Here is a 14968-nt window from a genome sequence, read left to right as displayed (position 1 = left end):
GAAGTGTTGGGAAGGTCGATACGCATTAACCCATTCTGCAGTCAAACATACGCATTTGCAAACGAAATCCGTTGGTTATCGAATATTTTTCAGCGTGCATACCACATCTCTGTCATAGAAACCGGTAGTCATGCCCATATTATCGACTCAAAATTACAACATTCGAAATATTTTCTCAATTTTAAATCAACTTATTGTAATTAATTACACGCTGCGACCAATCAATCACTTTCGGTGGATATAAAAACCAAACTACCCTGTCAAAAAATTAAATTGAACAATAATATCATTCCCAACAAACCACCACCAATCCCTTGCGAATGTGTACAACTAACTAACGTCACTGTCGACGCGCGAATTGTCTGCTCCAAAAATAAATCAAACACTCACCACAACCCTTTCCACCAATTCTGTCAAACAAATGAACACACCATGGTTTAACGAAAAAAAACCCGAATCGATCTCCCGGGAAACACTGCTACTGCTCTTCACAGACGATGCACACTCCGTGGTACCGGACGATGCCTCAACGACCGATCTGGAGGCCTTCCGCGAGTATCACTGGTTGGATACTCCAGACTCGGCTACAGCCGCTGCCAACATCACCGCTGCAGCAATGCAAAGTCGTACGCCGAAGCTAGTGCGGGAACAGTTCGTGTCTCATTCACGGGACGGTCAAATTGTGCTAGCTTCCGTCGAAGACCTCGATAATCTGACCCCTACGCCATCCGACGTAGATAACAATGACCGAAAACCTCCAGCCGAAGGTGACGAACCGAACGTTCAACAGACGACTACCAAACCGAAGAAAGACTTTAACCTTGACCTGGACATGGACGCGAACATGCCTAAAAAGACCGAACGCAGAGCACGCTTTGAGACGCACTCGAACCAAGGAACATCGCCAATGACCGACATTGTCGAATCACCGGACAGTGTACACCGTTACGGGGGGCGTGGTGAAACACCGGCTATCAAACTGGTTATCGGGCGTAAAGAAATTAAAACTTCCGACACATCGGCCATTACCGAGAGTCGGCTCACAGTCTACGGACACAAAGATGTTGAAATATCGATCAGCTCTCAATCTACCATCAGCTTGACTACCACTACTACATCGAAAGACGGGAGAGAAGTTTCCTCCGAAGTTATTAGCACTAGCAACGGTGCTAAAGAAACCACTACAACCAAACGCTACAAACAATTCAAACTTATCGACGATGACTCCGACACTGAACACACCGAACGGAAACGCGACGACATGGTATCGTTTTCGAAAAAGAAAAGCGTTTATCTTTTCGGTAGCTTTGATTCCAGCAGCGAATCACCGGTTACGGAAGCTAGCGGCTCCGGCCACGTCACAGACACAGGTATCTCACTGACCCGTGGTTTCACAGAAACCATGACATCACCGGGTATCATTTCATCCTCGGAAGAAAAAAACAAAAAGATAAGTATAGTCACCGATACAGCCGTCGATGTAGAAATCGAAGAACTTGAACTCACCGATGCTGGTTTAAGTCCGATTCAACCAGACGAAACCGATGTTACTGCTGATTTCCAGATGGCAGAAGAAGATGTCCAATACAGCCACATGGGTACCAGTCCCGTTGACTTCGAAGAGCATTCAGTTTCAGCTGCTCTCGATACATCCGAAGCTGCCACTCTAACCGATCGCATAGAAACTAAAGATGCTTCCAACAGCCCCGTGGATGCTAACATAACCTCCATCCTAAAACGGGATATCAGCAAAATCACGGACGAAGAGCTACTTACCGTGCGAAGAGGTTCCGGAGATGTCAAAGCAAAAATTAAAATCCTGGAACAAAACCAAAAACTACAAAGCGCACACAGCTCCCCAAAGAAGAAGGTAGAATTCGAAGACTACCAAATTCGCAGTTCCGAACAGTATGAATCTCCCAAGAAACAAAAATCGGCCTCCATCAAAATAACTGAACTCAAAAAAATCTTCGGCGAAGAGCAGGAGGCACCGGAACTAAACGTGATGTCCGAACCTATTCCACCAATCCATGAGGTAATTAGGCAGCTTGAAAAACGCATAGCTGTCGAACAAATCGACAAACGTGTTATCGATCAAATTGATGGCTCCGCAATACGAACACTGCCACCGGCTGCCAAGAAAGAAACGCTCAGCGAATCAGACATAACCGATCTTGAAGCTCAGATAATTTCAAAGGAGTACATCACACCGATCAAAGCTGCCCCTCTAGATCAAACAGAGGAGGAAGTCAAAATTACTGCACTTGTACACGGTGTTCAACAACTGGGGATACGCGAACAAAGACAACATCAACAGGAAGAAGAACGCTTGGAGGCAGGAGTCAGATCGGATCTGGAGGAACCAGTTTGCGAGAAAATTATCTGTAAAAAGACCGTTTACGATTTACTAGACGATACTGCGGACGAAAATGAACCTAAGAAAACCAATGATTTGATCAAAATGTTTGAGAGTAGACAATCTTTCGACGAAACTCCCCCTAGAAGCCCAAAAATGGAAGCTATCAAGACAGAAGATTCCACAAAGGCAATTTTATCTGCTATCGAAGTTGGTAAAACTATTCACAGCCATTCAATCATAACCAAATCTGACGAAATGAAACGAGAGAGACAAATTATAGAGATGGAACAAACCGAATCCGAAACCAGATCCATCGGAAAAATTGTGATCAAAGCAGAAAAGAAACTGATTCAAGAGGACTCGTCCGCCAGCGACTCAGTAATCGAACACGAACGCGAATCCAAAATAGTCTCATATGAGGAAAAGCTTCGCCAAGGAGAGATTTCCAAACTTGATCGAAATTTACTGAAAATGTTCGATCACGATAAAATCGACAAAAAATCGGTTCAAAAACAATGGACAGATATGGAAACAACAACCCAACCGGGAATCAGTACCGAAACCACGCATATCAGAAAGAAGAGAGATGTAGTGCAGTTATCGCCAGAAGAGGAAGCGAAACAAAAATCAGTTGCCGATATAAAAGCTCAGTTTGACCGCCTAGCCAACAGGAAACATGAACAAATCATACAGGTTAAAGAATCCGATGTAGCTACTGTGTTAGAAACAAAATCGAAGACAAAAGAAGACATAGTTGATGAAGAAAAAATTGACCTAATAACTCAAACAAAGAAATCATCGAGAACCGTTGAAATCACTGATACCAATTATGACGAAGATGTTACAGCTATCGAAGAAGTTTCACAATTAGCGGAAGTTCTAACTCAGGTTGAAAAACCCGTTTCACCAGTTGTTGAAGCTGAGAAGGCAGTTTCACCAATCAAAGAAACTGAGGTAGTTGAAAAGGCCTCACCAGTCACTGAAGAAAAGGTTGACGAAACTGAATCTGACGAACAGTTTGAAGCTGTCGAAGAAGTTTCACAAGTAAAGGAAGCTGTTACTCAGGTTGAGAAACCAGTTTCACCAGTTGTTGAAGCTGAGAAGACAGTTTCACCAATCAAAGAAACTGAGGTAGTTGAAAAGGCTGCACCAGTCACTGAAGAAAAGGTTGACGAAACTAAATCTGACGAACAGGTTGAAGCTGTCGAAGAAGTTTCACAAGTAGAGGAAGCTGTTACTCAGGTTGAGAAACCAGTTTCACCAGTTGTTGAAACTGAGAAGGCAGTTTCACCAATCGAAGAAACTGAGGTAGTTGAAAAGGCCTCACCAGTCACTGAAGAAAAGATTGACGAAACTGAATCTGACGAACAGTTTGAAGCTGTCGAAGAAGTTTCACAAGTGAAGGAAGCTGTTACTCAGGTTGAGAAACCAGTTTCACCAGTTGTTGAAGCTGAGAAGGCAGTTTCACCAATCAAAAAAACTGAAGTTGTTGAAAAGGCTTTACCAGTTACTGAAGGAAAGGTTGACGAAACTGAATCTGACGAACAGGTTGAAGCTGTCGAAGAAGTTTCACAAGTAAAGGAAGCTGTTACTCAGATTGAGAAACCAGTTTCACCAGTTGTTGAAGCTGAGAAGGCAGTTTCACCAATCAAAGAAACTGAGGTAGTTGAAAAGGCTTCACCAGTTACTGAAGAAAAGGTTGACGAACAGGTAGCTGTCGAAGAAGTTTCACAAGTGAAGGAAGCTGTTACTCAGGTTGAGAAACCAGTTTCACCAGTTGTTGAAGCTGAGAAGGCTGCTTCACCAATCAAAGAAACTGAGGTTGTTGAAAAGGCCTCACCAGTTACTGAAGAAAAGGTTGACGAAACTGAATCTGACGAACAGGTTGAAGCTGTGGAAGAAGTTTCACAAGTGAAGGAAGCTGTTACTCAAGTTGAGAAACCAGTTTCACCAGTTGTTGAAGCTGAGAAGGCAGTTTCACCAATCAAAGAAACTGAGGTAGTTGAAAAGGCCTCACCAGTCACTGAAGAAAAGGTTGACGAAACTGAATCTGACGAACAGGTTGAAGCTGTCGAAGAAGTTTCACAAGTAAAGGAAGCTGTTACTCAGGTTGAGAAACCAGTTTCACCAGTTGTTGAAGCTGAGAAGGCAGTTTCACCAATCAAAGAAACTGAGGTAGTTGAAAAGGCTTCACCAGTCACTGAAGAAAAGGTTGACAAAACTGAACCTGACGAACAGGTTGAAGCTGTCGAAGAAGTTTCACAAGTAAAGGAAGCTGTTACTCAGGTTGAGAAACCAGTTTCACCAGTTGTTGAAGCTGAGAAGGCAGTTTCACCAATCAAAGAAACTGAAGTTGTTGAAAAGGCTTCACCAGTCACTGAAGAAAAGGTTGACGAAACTAAATCTGACGAACAAGTTGAAGCTGTCGAAGAAGTTTCACAAGTAAAGGAAGCTGTTACTCAGGTTGAGAAACCAGTTTCACCAGTTGTTGAAGCTGAGAAGGCAGTTTCACCAATCAAAGAAACTGAGGTTGTTGAAAAGGCTTCACCAGTCACTGAAGAAAAGGTTGACGAAACTAAATCTGACGAACAGGTTGAAGCTGTCGAAGAAGTTTCACAAGTAGAGGAAGCTGTTACTCAGGTTGAGAAACCAGTTTCACCAGTTGTTGAAACTGAGAAGGCAGTTTCACCAATCGAAGAAACTGAGGTAGTTGAAAAGGCCTCACCAGTCACTGAAGAAAAGATTGACGAAACTGAATCTGACGAACAGGTTGAAGCTGTCGAAGAAGTTTCACAAGTAAAGGAAGCTGTTACTCAGGTTGAGAAACCAGTTTCACCAGTTGTTGAAGCTGAGAAGGCAGTTTCACCAATCAAAGAAACTGAGGTAGTTGGAAAGGCCTCACCAGTCACTGAAGAAAAGGTTGACGAAACTGAATCTGAAGAACAGGTTGAAGTTGTCGAAGAAGTTTCACAAGTAAAGGAAGCTGTTACTCAGGTTGAGAAACCAGTTTCACCAGTTGTTGAAGCTGAGAAGGCAGTTTCACCAATCAAAGAAACTCAGTTAGTTGAAAAGGCTTCACCAGTCACTGAAGAAAAGGTTGACGAAACTGAACCTGACGAACAGGTTGAAGCTGTCGAAGAAGTTTCACAAGTAAAGGAAGCTGTTACTCAGGTTGAGAAACCAGTTTCACCAGTTGTTGAAGCTGAGAAGGCAGTTTCACCAATCAAAGAAACTGAGGTTGTTGAAAAGGCTTCACCAGTCACTGAAGAAAAGGTTGACGAAACTAAATCTGACGAACAGGTTGAAGCTGTCGAAGAAGTTTCACAAGTAGAGGAAGCTGTTACTCAGGTTGAGAAACCAGTTTCACCAGTTGTTGAAACTGAGAAGGCAGTTTCACCAATCGAAGAAACTGAGGTAGTTGAAAAGGCCTCACCAGTCACTGAAGAAAAGATTGACGAAACTGAATCTGACGAACAGTTTGAAGCTGTCGAAGAAGTTTCACAAGTGAAGGAAGCTGTTACTCAGGTTGAGAAACCAGTTTCACCAGTTGTTGAAGCTGAGAAGGCAGTTTCACCAATCAAAAAAACTGAAGTTGTTGAAAAGGCTTTACCAGTTACTGAAGGAAAGGTTGACGAAACTGAATCTGACGAACAGGTTGAAGCTGTCGAAGAAGTTTCACAAGTAAAGGAAGCTCTTACTCAGGTTGAGAAACCAGTTTCACCAGTTGTTGAAGCTGAGAAGGCAGTTTCACCAATCAAAGAAACTGAGGTAGTTGAAAAGGCTTCACCAGTCACTGAAGAAAAGGTTGATGAACAGGTAGCTGTCGAAGAAGTTTCACAAGTGAAGGAAGCTGTTACTCAGGTTGAGAAACCAGTTTCACCAGTTGTTGAAGCTGAGAAGGCTGTTTCACCAATCAAAGAAACTGAGGTTGTTGAAAAGGCCTCACCAGTTACTGAAGAAAAGGTTGACGAAACTGAATCTGACGAACAGGTTGAAGCTGTCGAAGAAGTTTCACAAGTGAAGGAAGCTGTTACTCAAGTTGAGAAACCAGTTTCACCAGTTGTTGAAGCTGAGAAGGCAGTTTCACCAATCAAAGAAACTGAGGTAGTTGAAAAGGCCTCACCAGTCACTGAAGAAAAGGTTGACGAAACTGAATCTGACGAACAGGTTGAAGCTGTCGAAGAAGTTTCACAAGTAAAGGAAGCTGTTACTCAGGTTGAGAAACCAGTTTCACCAGTTGTTGAAGCTGAGAAGGCAGTTTCACCAATCAAAGAAACTGAGGTAGTTGAAAAGGCTTCACCAGTCACTGAAGAAAAGGTTGACGAAACTGAACCTGACGAACAGGCTGAAGCTGTCGAAGAAGTTTCACAAGTAGAGGAAGCTGTTACTCAGGTTGAGAAACCAGTTTCACCAGTTGTTGAAACTGAGAAGGCAGTTACACCAATCGAAGAAACTGAGGTATTTGAAAAGGCCTCACCAGTCACTGAAGAAAAGATTGACGAAACTGAATCTGACGAACAGTTTGAAGCTGTCGAAGAAGTTTCACAAGTGAAGGAAGCTGTTACTCAGGTTGAGAAACCAGTTTCACTAGTTGTTGAAGCTGAGAAGGCAGTTTCACCAATCAAAAAAACTGAAGTTGTTGAAAAGGCTTTACCAGTTACTGAAGGAAAGGTTGACGAAACTGAATCTGACGAACAGGTTGAAGCTGTCGAAGAAGTTTCACAAGTAAAGGAAGCTGTTACTCAGATTGAGAAACCAGTTTCACCAGTTGTTGAAGCTGAGAAGGCAGTTTCACCAATCAAAGAAACTGAGGTAGTTGAAAAGGCTTCACCAGTCACTGAAGAAAAGGTTGACGAACAGGTAGCTGTCGAAGAAGTTTCACAAGTGAAGGAAGCTGTTACTCAGGTTGAGAAACCAGTTTCACCAGTTGTTGAAACTGAGAAGGCTGTTTCACCAATCAAAGAAACTGAGGTAGTTGAAAAGGCCTCACCAGTCACTGAAGAAAAGGTTGACGAAACTGAATCTGACGAACAGGTTGAAGCTGTCGAAGAAGTTTCACAAGTAAAGGAAGCTGTTACTCAGGTTGAGAAACCAGTTTCACCAGTTGTTGAAGCTGAGAAGGCTGTTTCACCAATCAAAGAAACTGAGGTTGTTGAAAAGGCCTCACCAGTTACTGAAGAAAAGGTTGACGAAGCTGAATCTGACGAACAGGTTGAAGCTGTCGAAGAAGTTTCACAAGTGAAGGAAGCTGTTACTCAGGTTGAGAAACCAGTTTCACCAGTTGTTGAAACTGAGAAGGCAGTTTCACCAATCGAAGAAACTGAGGTTGTTGAAAAGGCTTCACCAGTCACTGAAGAAAAGATTGACGAAACTGAATCTGACGAACAGGTTGAAGCTGTCGAAGAAGTTTCACAAGTGAAGGAAGCTGTTACCCAAGTTGAGAAACCAATTCCACCAGTTGTTGAAGCTGAGAAGGCAGTTTCACCAATCAAAGAAACTGAGGTAGTTGAAAAGGCCTCACCAGTCACTGAAGAAAAGGTTGACGAAACTGAATCTGACGAACAGGTTGAAGCTGTCGAAGAAGTTTCACAAGTAAAGGAAGCTGTTACTCAGGTTGAGAAACCAGTTTCACCAGTTGTTGAAGCTGAGAAGGCTGTTTCACCAATCAAAGAAACTGAGGTTGTTGAAAAGGCCTCACCAGTTACTGAAGAAAAGGTTGACGAAACTGAATCTGACGAACAGGTTGGAGCTGTCGAAGAAGTTTCACAAGTAAAGGAAGCAGTTACTCAGGTTGAGAAACCAGTTTCACCAGTTGTTGAAGCTGAGAAGGCTGTTTCACCAATCAAAGAAACTGAGGTAGTTGAAAAGCCTGCACCAGTCACTGAAGAAAAGGTTGACGAAACTGAATCTGACGAACAGGTTGAAGCTGTCGAAGAAAGTTCACAAGTAAAGGAAGCTGTTACGCAGGTTGAGAAACCAGTTTCACCAGTTGTTGAAGCTGAGAAGGCAGTTTCACCAATCAAAGAAACTGAGGTAGTTGAAAAGCCTGCACCAGTCACTGAAGAAAAGGTTGACGAAACTGAATCTGACGAACAGGTTGAAGCTGTCGAAGAAGTTTCACAAGTAAAGGAAGCTGTTACACAGGTTGAGAAACCAGTTTCACCAGTTGTTGAAGCTGAGAAGGCAGTTTCACCAATCAAAGAAACTGAGGTAGTTGAAAAGCCTGCACCAGTCACTGAAGAAAAGGTTGACGAAACTGAATCTGACGAACAGGTTGAAGCTGTCGAAGAAGTTTCACAAGTAAAGGAAGCTGTTACTCAGGTTGAGAAACCAGTTTCACCAGTTGTTGAAGCTGAGAAGGCTGTTTCACCAATCAAAGAAACTGAGGTAGTTGAAAAGCCTGCACCAGTCACTGAAGAAAAGGTTGACGAAACTGAATCTGACGAACAGGTTGAAGCTGTCGAAGAAGTTTCACAAGTAAAGGAAGCTGTTACACAGGTTGAGAAACCAGTTTCACCAGTTGTTGAAGCTGAGAAGGCAGTTTCACCAATCAAAGAAACTGAGGTAGTTGAAAAGCCTGCACCAGTCGCTGAAGAAAAGGTTGACGAAACTGAATATCACGAACAAGTTAAAGCTGTCGAAGAAGTTTCACAAGTAAAGGAAACTGTTACTCAGGTTGAGAAACCAGTTTCACCAGTTGTTGAAGCTGAGAAGGCAGTTTCACCAATCAAAGAAACTGAGGTAGTTGAAAAGGCCTCACCAGTTACTGAAGAAAAGGTTGACGAAACTAAATCTGACGAACAGGTTGAAGCTGTCGAAGAAGTTTCACAAGTGAAGGAAGCTGTTACTCAGGTTGAGAAACCAGTTTCACCAGTTGTTGAAGCTGAGAAGGCAGTTTCACCAATCAAAGAAACTGAGGTAGTTGAAAAGCCTGCACCAGTCACTGAAGAAAAGGTTGACGAAACTGAATCTGACGAACAGGTTGAAGCTGTCGAAGAAGTTTCACAAGTAAAGGAAGCTGTTACTCAGGTTGAGAAACCAGTTTCACCAGTTGTTGAAGCTGAGAAGGCAGTTTCACCAATCAAAGAAACTGAGGTAGTTGAAAAGGCCTCACCAGTCACTGAAGAAAAGGTTGACGAAACTGAATCTGACGAACAGGTTGAAGCTGCCGAAGAAGTTTCACAAGTAAAGGAAGCTGTTACTCAGGTTGAGAAACCAGTTTCACCAGTTGTTGAAGCTGAGAAGGCAGTTTCACCAATCAAAGAAACTGAGGTAGTTGAAAAGGCTTCACTAGTCACTGAAGAAAAGGTTGACGAAACTGAATCTGACGAACAGGTTGAAGCTGTCGAAGAAGTTTCACAAGTAAAGGAAGCTGTTACTCAGGTTGAGAAACCAGTTTCACCAGTTGTTGAAGCTGAGAAGGCAGTTTCACCAATCAAAGAAACTGAGGTAGTTGAAAAGCCTGCACCAGTCACTGAAGAAAAGGTTGACGAAACTGAATCTGACGAACAGGTTGAAGCTGTCGAAGAAGTTTCACAAGTAAAGGAAGCTGTTACTCAGGTTGAGAAACCAGTTTCACCAGTTGTTGAAGCTGAGAAGGCAGTTTCACCAATCAAAGAAACTGAGGTAGTTGAAAAGGCCTCACCAGTCACTGAAGAAAAGGTTGACGAAACTGAATCTGACGAACAGGTTGAAGCTGCCGAAGAAGTTTCACAAGTAAAGGAAGCTGTTACTCAGGTTGAGAAACCAGTTTCACCAGTTGTTGAAGCTGAGAAGGCAGTTTCACCAATCAAAGAAACTGAGGTAGTTGAAAAGGCTTCACTAGTCACTGAAGAAAAGGTTGACGAAACTGAATCTGACGAACAGGTTGAAGCTGTCGAAGAAGTTTCACAAGTAAAGGAAGCTGTTACTCAGGTTGAGAAACCAGTTTCACCAGTTGTTGAAGCTGAGAAGGCAGTTTCACCAATCAAAGAAACTGAGGTAGTTGAAAAGGCCTCACCAGTCACTGAAGAAAAGATTGACGAAACTGAATCTGACGAACAGGTTGAAGCTGTCGAAGAAGTTTCACAAGTAAAGGAAGCTGTTACTCAGGTTGAGAAACCAGTTTCACCAGTTGTTGAAGCTGAGAAGGCAGTTTCACCAATCAAAGAAACTGAGGTAGTTGAAAAGGCTTCACTAGTCACTGAAGAAAAGGTTGACGAAACTGAATCTGACGAACAGGTTGAAGCTGTCGAAGAAGTTTCACAAGTAAAGGAAGCTGTTACTCAGGTTGAGAAACCAGTTTCACCAGTTGTTGAAGCTGAGAAGGCAGTTTCACCAATCAAAGAAACTGAGGTAGTTGAAAAGCCTGCACCAGTCACTGAAGAAAAGGTTGACGAAACTGAATCTGACGAACAGGTTGAAGCTGTCGAAGAAGTTTCACAAGTAAAGGAAGCTGTTACTCAGGTTGAGAAACCAGTTTCACCAGTTGTTGAAGCTGAGAAGGCAGTTTCACCAATCAAAGAAACTGAGGTAGTTGAAAAGGCTTCACTAGTCACTGAAGAAAAGGTTGACGAAACTGAATCTGACGAACAGGTTGAAGCTGTCGAAGAAGTTTCACAAGTAAAGGAAGCTGTTACTCAGGTTGAGAAACCAGTTTCCCCAGTTGTTGAAGCTGAGAAGGCAGTTTCACCAATCCCAGAAACTCAGGTAGTTGAAAAGTCTTCAGCAGTCCCTGAAGAGAAGGTTGACGAAACTGAATCTGACGAACAGGTTGAAGTTGTGGAAGAAGTTTCACAAGTAAAAGAAGCTGTTACTCAGGTTACGAAACCAGTTTCACCAGTTGTTGAAGCTGAGAAGGCAGTTTCACCAATCAAAGAAACCGAGGTAGTTGAAAAGGCCTCACCAGTCACTGGAGAAAAGATTGACGAAACTGAATCTGACGAACAGGTTGAAGTTGTGGAAGAAGTTTCACAAGTAACGGAAGCTGTTACTCAGGTTGAGAAACCAGTTTCACCAGTCGTTGAAGCTGAGAAGGCAGTTTCACCAATCAAAGAAACTGAGGTAGTTGAAAAGGCTTCACCAGTCACTGAAGAAAAGGTTGACGAAACTGAATCTGACGAACAGGTTGAAGCTGTCGAAGAAGTTTCACAAGTAAAGGAAGCTGTTACTCAGGTTGAGAAACCAGTTTCACCAGTTGTTGAAGCTGAGAAGGCAGTTTCACCAATCAAAGAAACTGAGGTAGTTGAAAAGGCTTCACCAGTCACTGAAGAAAAGGTTGACGAAACTGAATCTGACGAACAGGTTGAAGCTGTCGAAGAAGTTTCACAAGTAAAGGAAGCTGTTACTCAGGTTGAGAAACCAGTTTCACCAGTTGTTGAAGCTGAGAAGACAGTTTCACCAATCAAAGAAACTGAGGTAGTTGAAAAAGCTTCACCAGTCACTGAAGAAAAGGTTGACGAAACTGAATCTGACGAACAGGTTGAAGCTGTCGAAGAAGTTTCACAAGTAAAGGAAGCTGTAACTCAGGTTGAGAAACCAGTTTCACCAGTTGTTGAAGCTGAGAAGACAGTTTCACCAATCAAAGAAACTGAGGTAGTTGAAAAAGCTTCACCAGTCACTGAAGAAAAGGTTGACGAAACTGAATCTGACGAACAGGTTGAAGCTGTCGAAGAAGTTTCACAAGTAAAGGAAGCTGTTACACAGGTTGAGAAACCAGTTTCACCAGTTGTTGAAGCTGAGAAGGCAGTTTCACCAATCAAAGAAACTGAGGTAGTTGAAAAGGCTGCACCAGTTACTGAAGAAAAGGTTGACGAAACTGAATCTGACGAACAGGTTGAAGCTGTCGAGGAAGTTTCACAAGTAAAGGAAGCTGTTACTCAGGTTGAGAAACCAGTTTCACCAGTTGTTGAAGCTGAGAAGACAGTTTCACCAATCAAAGAAACTGAGGTAGTTGAAAAAGCTTCACCAGTCACTGAAGAAAAGGTTGACGAAACTGAATCTGACGAACAGGTTGAAGCTGTCGAAGAAGTTTCACAAGTAAAGGAAGCTGTTACTCAGGTTGAGAAACCAGTTTCACCAGTTGTTGAAGCTGAGAAGGCAGTTTCACCAATCACAGAAACTCAGGTAGTTGAAAAGCCTGCACCAGTCACTGAAGAAAAGGTTGACGAAACTGAATCTGACGAACAGGTTGAAGCTGTCGAAGAAGTTTCACAAGTAAAGGAAGCTGTTACTCAGGTTGAGAAACCAGTTTCACCAGTTGTTGAAGCTGAGAAGACAGTTTCACCAATCAAAGAAACTGAGGTAGTTGAAAAAGCTTCACCAGTCACTGAAGAAAAGGTTGACGAAACTGAATCTGACGAACAGGTTGAAGCTGTCGAAGAAGTTTCACAAGTAAAGGAAGCTGTTACTCAGGTTGAGAAACCAGTTTCACCAGTTGTTGAAGCTGAGAAGGCAGTTTCACCAATCAAAGAAACTGAGGTAGTTGAAAAGGCCTCACCAGTCACTGAAGAAAAGGTTGACGAAACTGAATCTGACGAACAGGTTGAAGCTGTCGAAGAAGTTTCACAAGTAAAGGAAGCTGTTACTCAGGTTGAGAAACCAGTTTCACCAGTTGTTGAAGCTGAGAAGGCAGTTTCACCAATCCCAGAAACTCAGGTAGTTGAAAAGGCTTCACCAGTCACTGGAGAGAAGGTTGACGAAACTGAATCTGACGAACAGGTTGAAGCTGTCGAAGAAGTTTCACAAGTAAAGGAAGCTGTAACTCAGGTTGAGAAACCAGTTTCACCAGTTGTTGAAGCTGAGAAGACAGTTTCACCAATCAAAGAAACTGAGGTAGTTGAAAAAGCTTCACCAGTCACTGAAGAAAAGGTTGACGAAACTGAATCTGACGAACAGGTTGAAGCTGTCGAAGAAGTTTCACAAGTAAAGGAAGCTGTTACTCAGGTTGAGAAACCAGTTTCACCAGTTGTTGAAGCTGAGAAGGCAGCTTCACCAATCAAAGAAACTGAGGTCGTTGAAAAGGCTGCACCAGTTACTGAAGAAAAGGTTGACGCAACTGAATCTGACGAACAGGTTGAAGCTGTCGAAGAAGTTTCACAAGTAAAGGAAGCTGTTACTCAGGTTGAGAAACCAGTTTCGCCAGTTAAAGTTGAGGAAACTGAGGTAGTTGAAAAAGCTTCACCAGTCACTGAAGAAAAGGTTGACGAAACTGAATCTGACGAACAGGTTGAAGCTGTCGAAGAAGTTTCACAAGTAAAGGAAGCTGTTACTCAGGTTGAGAAACCAGTTTCACCAGTTGTTGAAGCTGAGAAGGCAGTTTCACCAATCACAGAAACTCAGGTAGTTGAAAAGCCTGCACCAGTCACTGAAGAAAAGGTTGACGAAACTGAATCTGACGAACAGGTTGAAGCTGTCGAAGAAGTTTCACAAGTAAAGGAAGCTGTAACTCAGCTTGAGAAACCAGTTTCACCAGTTGTTGAAGCTGAGAAGGCAGTTTCACCAATCAAAGAAACTGAGGTAGTTGAAAAGGCTGCACCAGTTACTGAAGAAAAGGTTGACGAAACTGAATCTGACGAACAGGTTGAAGCTGTCGAAGAAGTTTCACAAGTAAAGGAAGCTGTTACTCAGGTTGAGAAACCAGTTTCACCAGTTGTTGAAGCTGAGAAGACAGTTTCACCAATCAAAGAAACTGAGGTAGTTGAAAAAGCTTCACCAGTCACTGAAGAAAAGGTTGACGAAACTGAATCTGACGAACAGGTTGAAGCTGTCGAAGAAGTTTCACAAGTAAAGGAAGCTGTTACTCAGGTTGAGAAACCAGTTTCACCAGTTGTTGAAGCTGAGAAGGCAGTTTCACCAATCACAGAAACTCAGGTAGTTGAAAAGCCTGCACCAGTCACTGAAGAAAAGGTTGACGAAACTGAATCTGACGAACAGGTTGAAGCTGTCGAAGAAGTTTCACAAGTAAAGGAAGCTGTAACTCAGCTTGAGAAACCAGTTTCACCAGTTGTTCAAGCTGAGAAGGCAGTTTCACCAATCAAAGAAACTGAGGTAGTTGAAAAGGCTGCACCAGTTACTGAAGAAAAGGTTGACGAAACTGAATCTGACGAACAGGTTGAAGCTGTCGAAGAAGTTTCACAAGTAAAGGAAGCTGTTACTCAGGTTGAGAAACCAGTTTCACCAGTTGTTGAAGCTGAGAAGACAGTTTCACCAATCAAAGAAACTGAGGTAGTTGAAAAAGCTTCACCAGTCACTGAAGAAAAGGTTGACGAAACTGAATCTGACGAACAGGTTGAAGCTGTCGAAGAAGTTTCACAAGTAAAGGAAGCTGTTACTCAGGTTGAGAAACCAGTTTCACCAGTTGTTGAAGCTGAGAAGGCAGTTTCACCAATCAAAGAAACTGAGGTAGTTGAAAAGGCCTCACCAGTCACTGAAGAAAAGGTTGACGAAACTAAATCTGACGAACAGGTTGAAGCTGTCGAAGAAGTTTCACAAGTAGAGGAAGCTGTTACTCAGGTTGAGAAACCAGTTTCGCCAGTTGTTGAAGCTGAGAAGACAGTTTCACCAATCAAAGAAACTGAGGTAGTTGAAAAGGCTTCACCAGTCACTGAAGAAAGGTTTGACGAAACTGAA

General features: G+C 42.8%; 1 protein-coding gene across 1 annotated transcript in view; it reads left to right on the top strand.

The window, feature by feature from the left end:
- Positions 1 to 192: 192 nt before the first annotated feature.
- Positions 193 to 14968, top strand: part of LOC129753472 (titin-like) — a 50166-nt gene continuing 35390 nt past the window's right edge. The window contains exon 1 of the mRNA XM_055749290.1: positions 193 to 14917. Coding sequence (XP_055605265.1) covers positions 422 to 14917 — 14496 coding nt within the window. The 5' untranslated portion in view covers positions 193 to 421. The remainder of the gene's footprint in view (positions 14918 to 14968) is intronic.

This window comes from Uranotaenia lowii, chromosome 3 (assembly GCF_029784155.1).
Source record: "Uranotaenia lowii strain MFRU-FL chromosome 3, ASM2978415v1, whole genome shotgun sequence".
Taxonomy (NCBI): domain Eukaryota; kingdom Metazoa; phylum Arthropoda; class Insecta; order Diptera; family Culicidae; genus Uranotaenia; species Uranotaenia lowii.
Note: the sequence above shows the minus strand (reverse complement) of the source record. Positions and strands in the feature narration are given on the sequence as shown.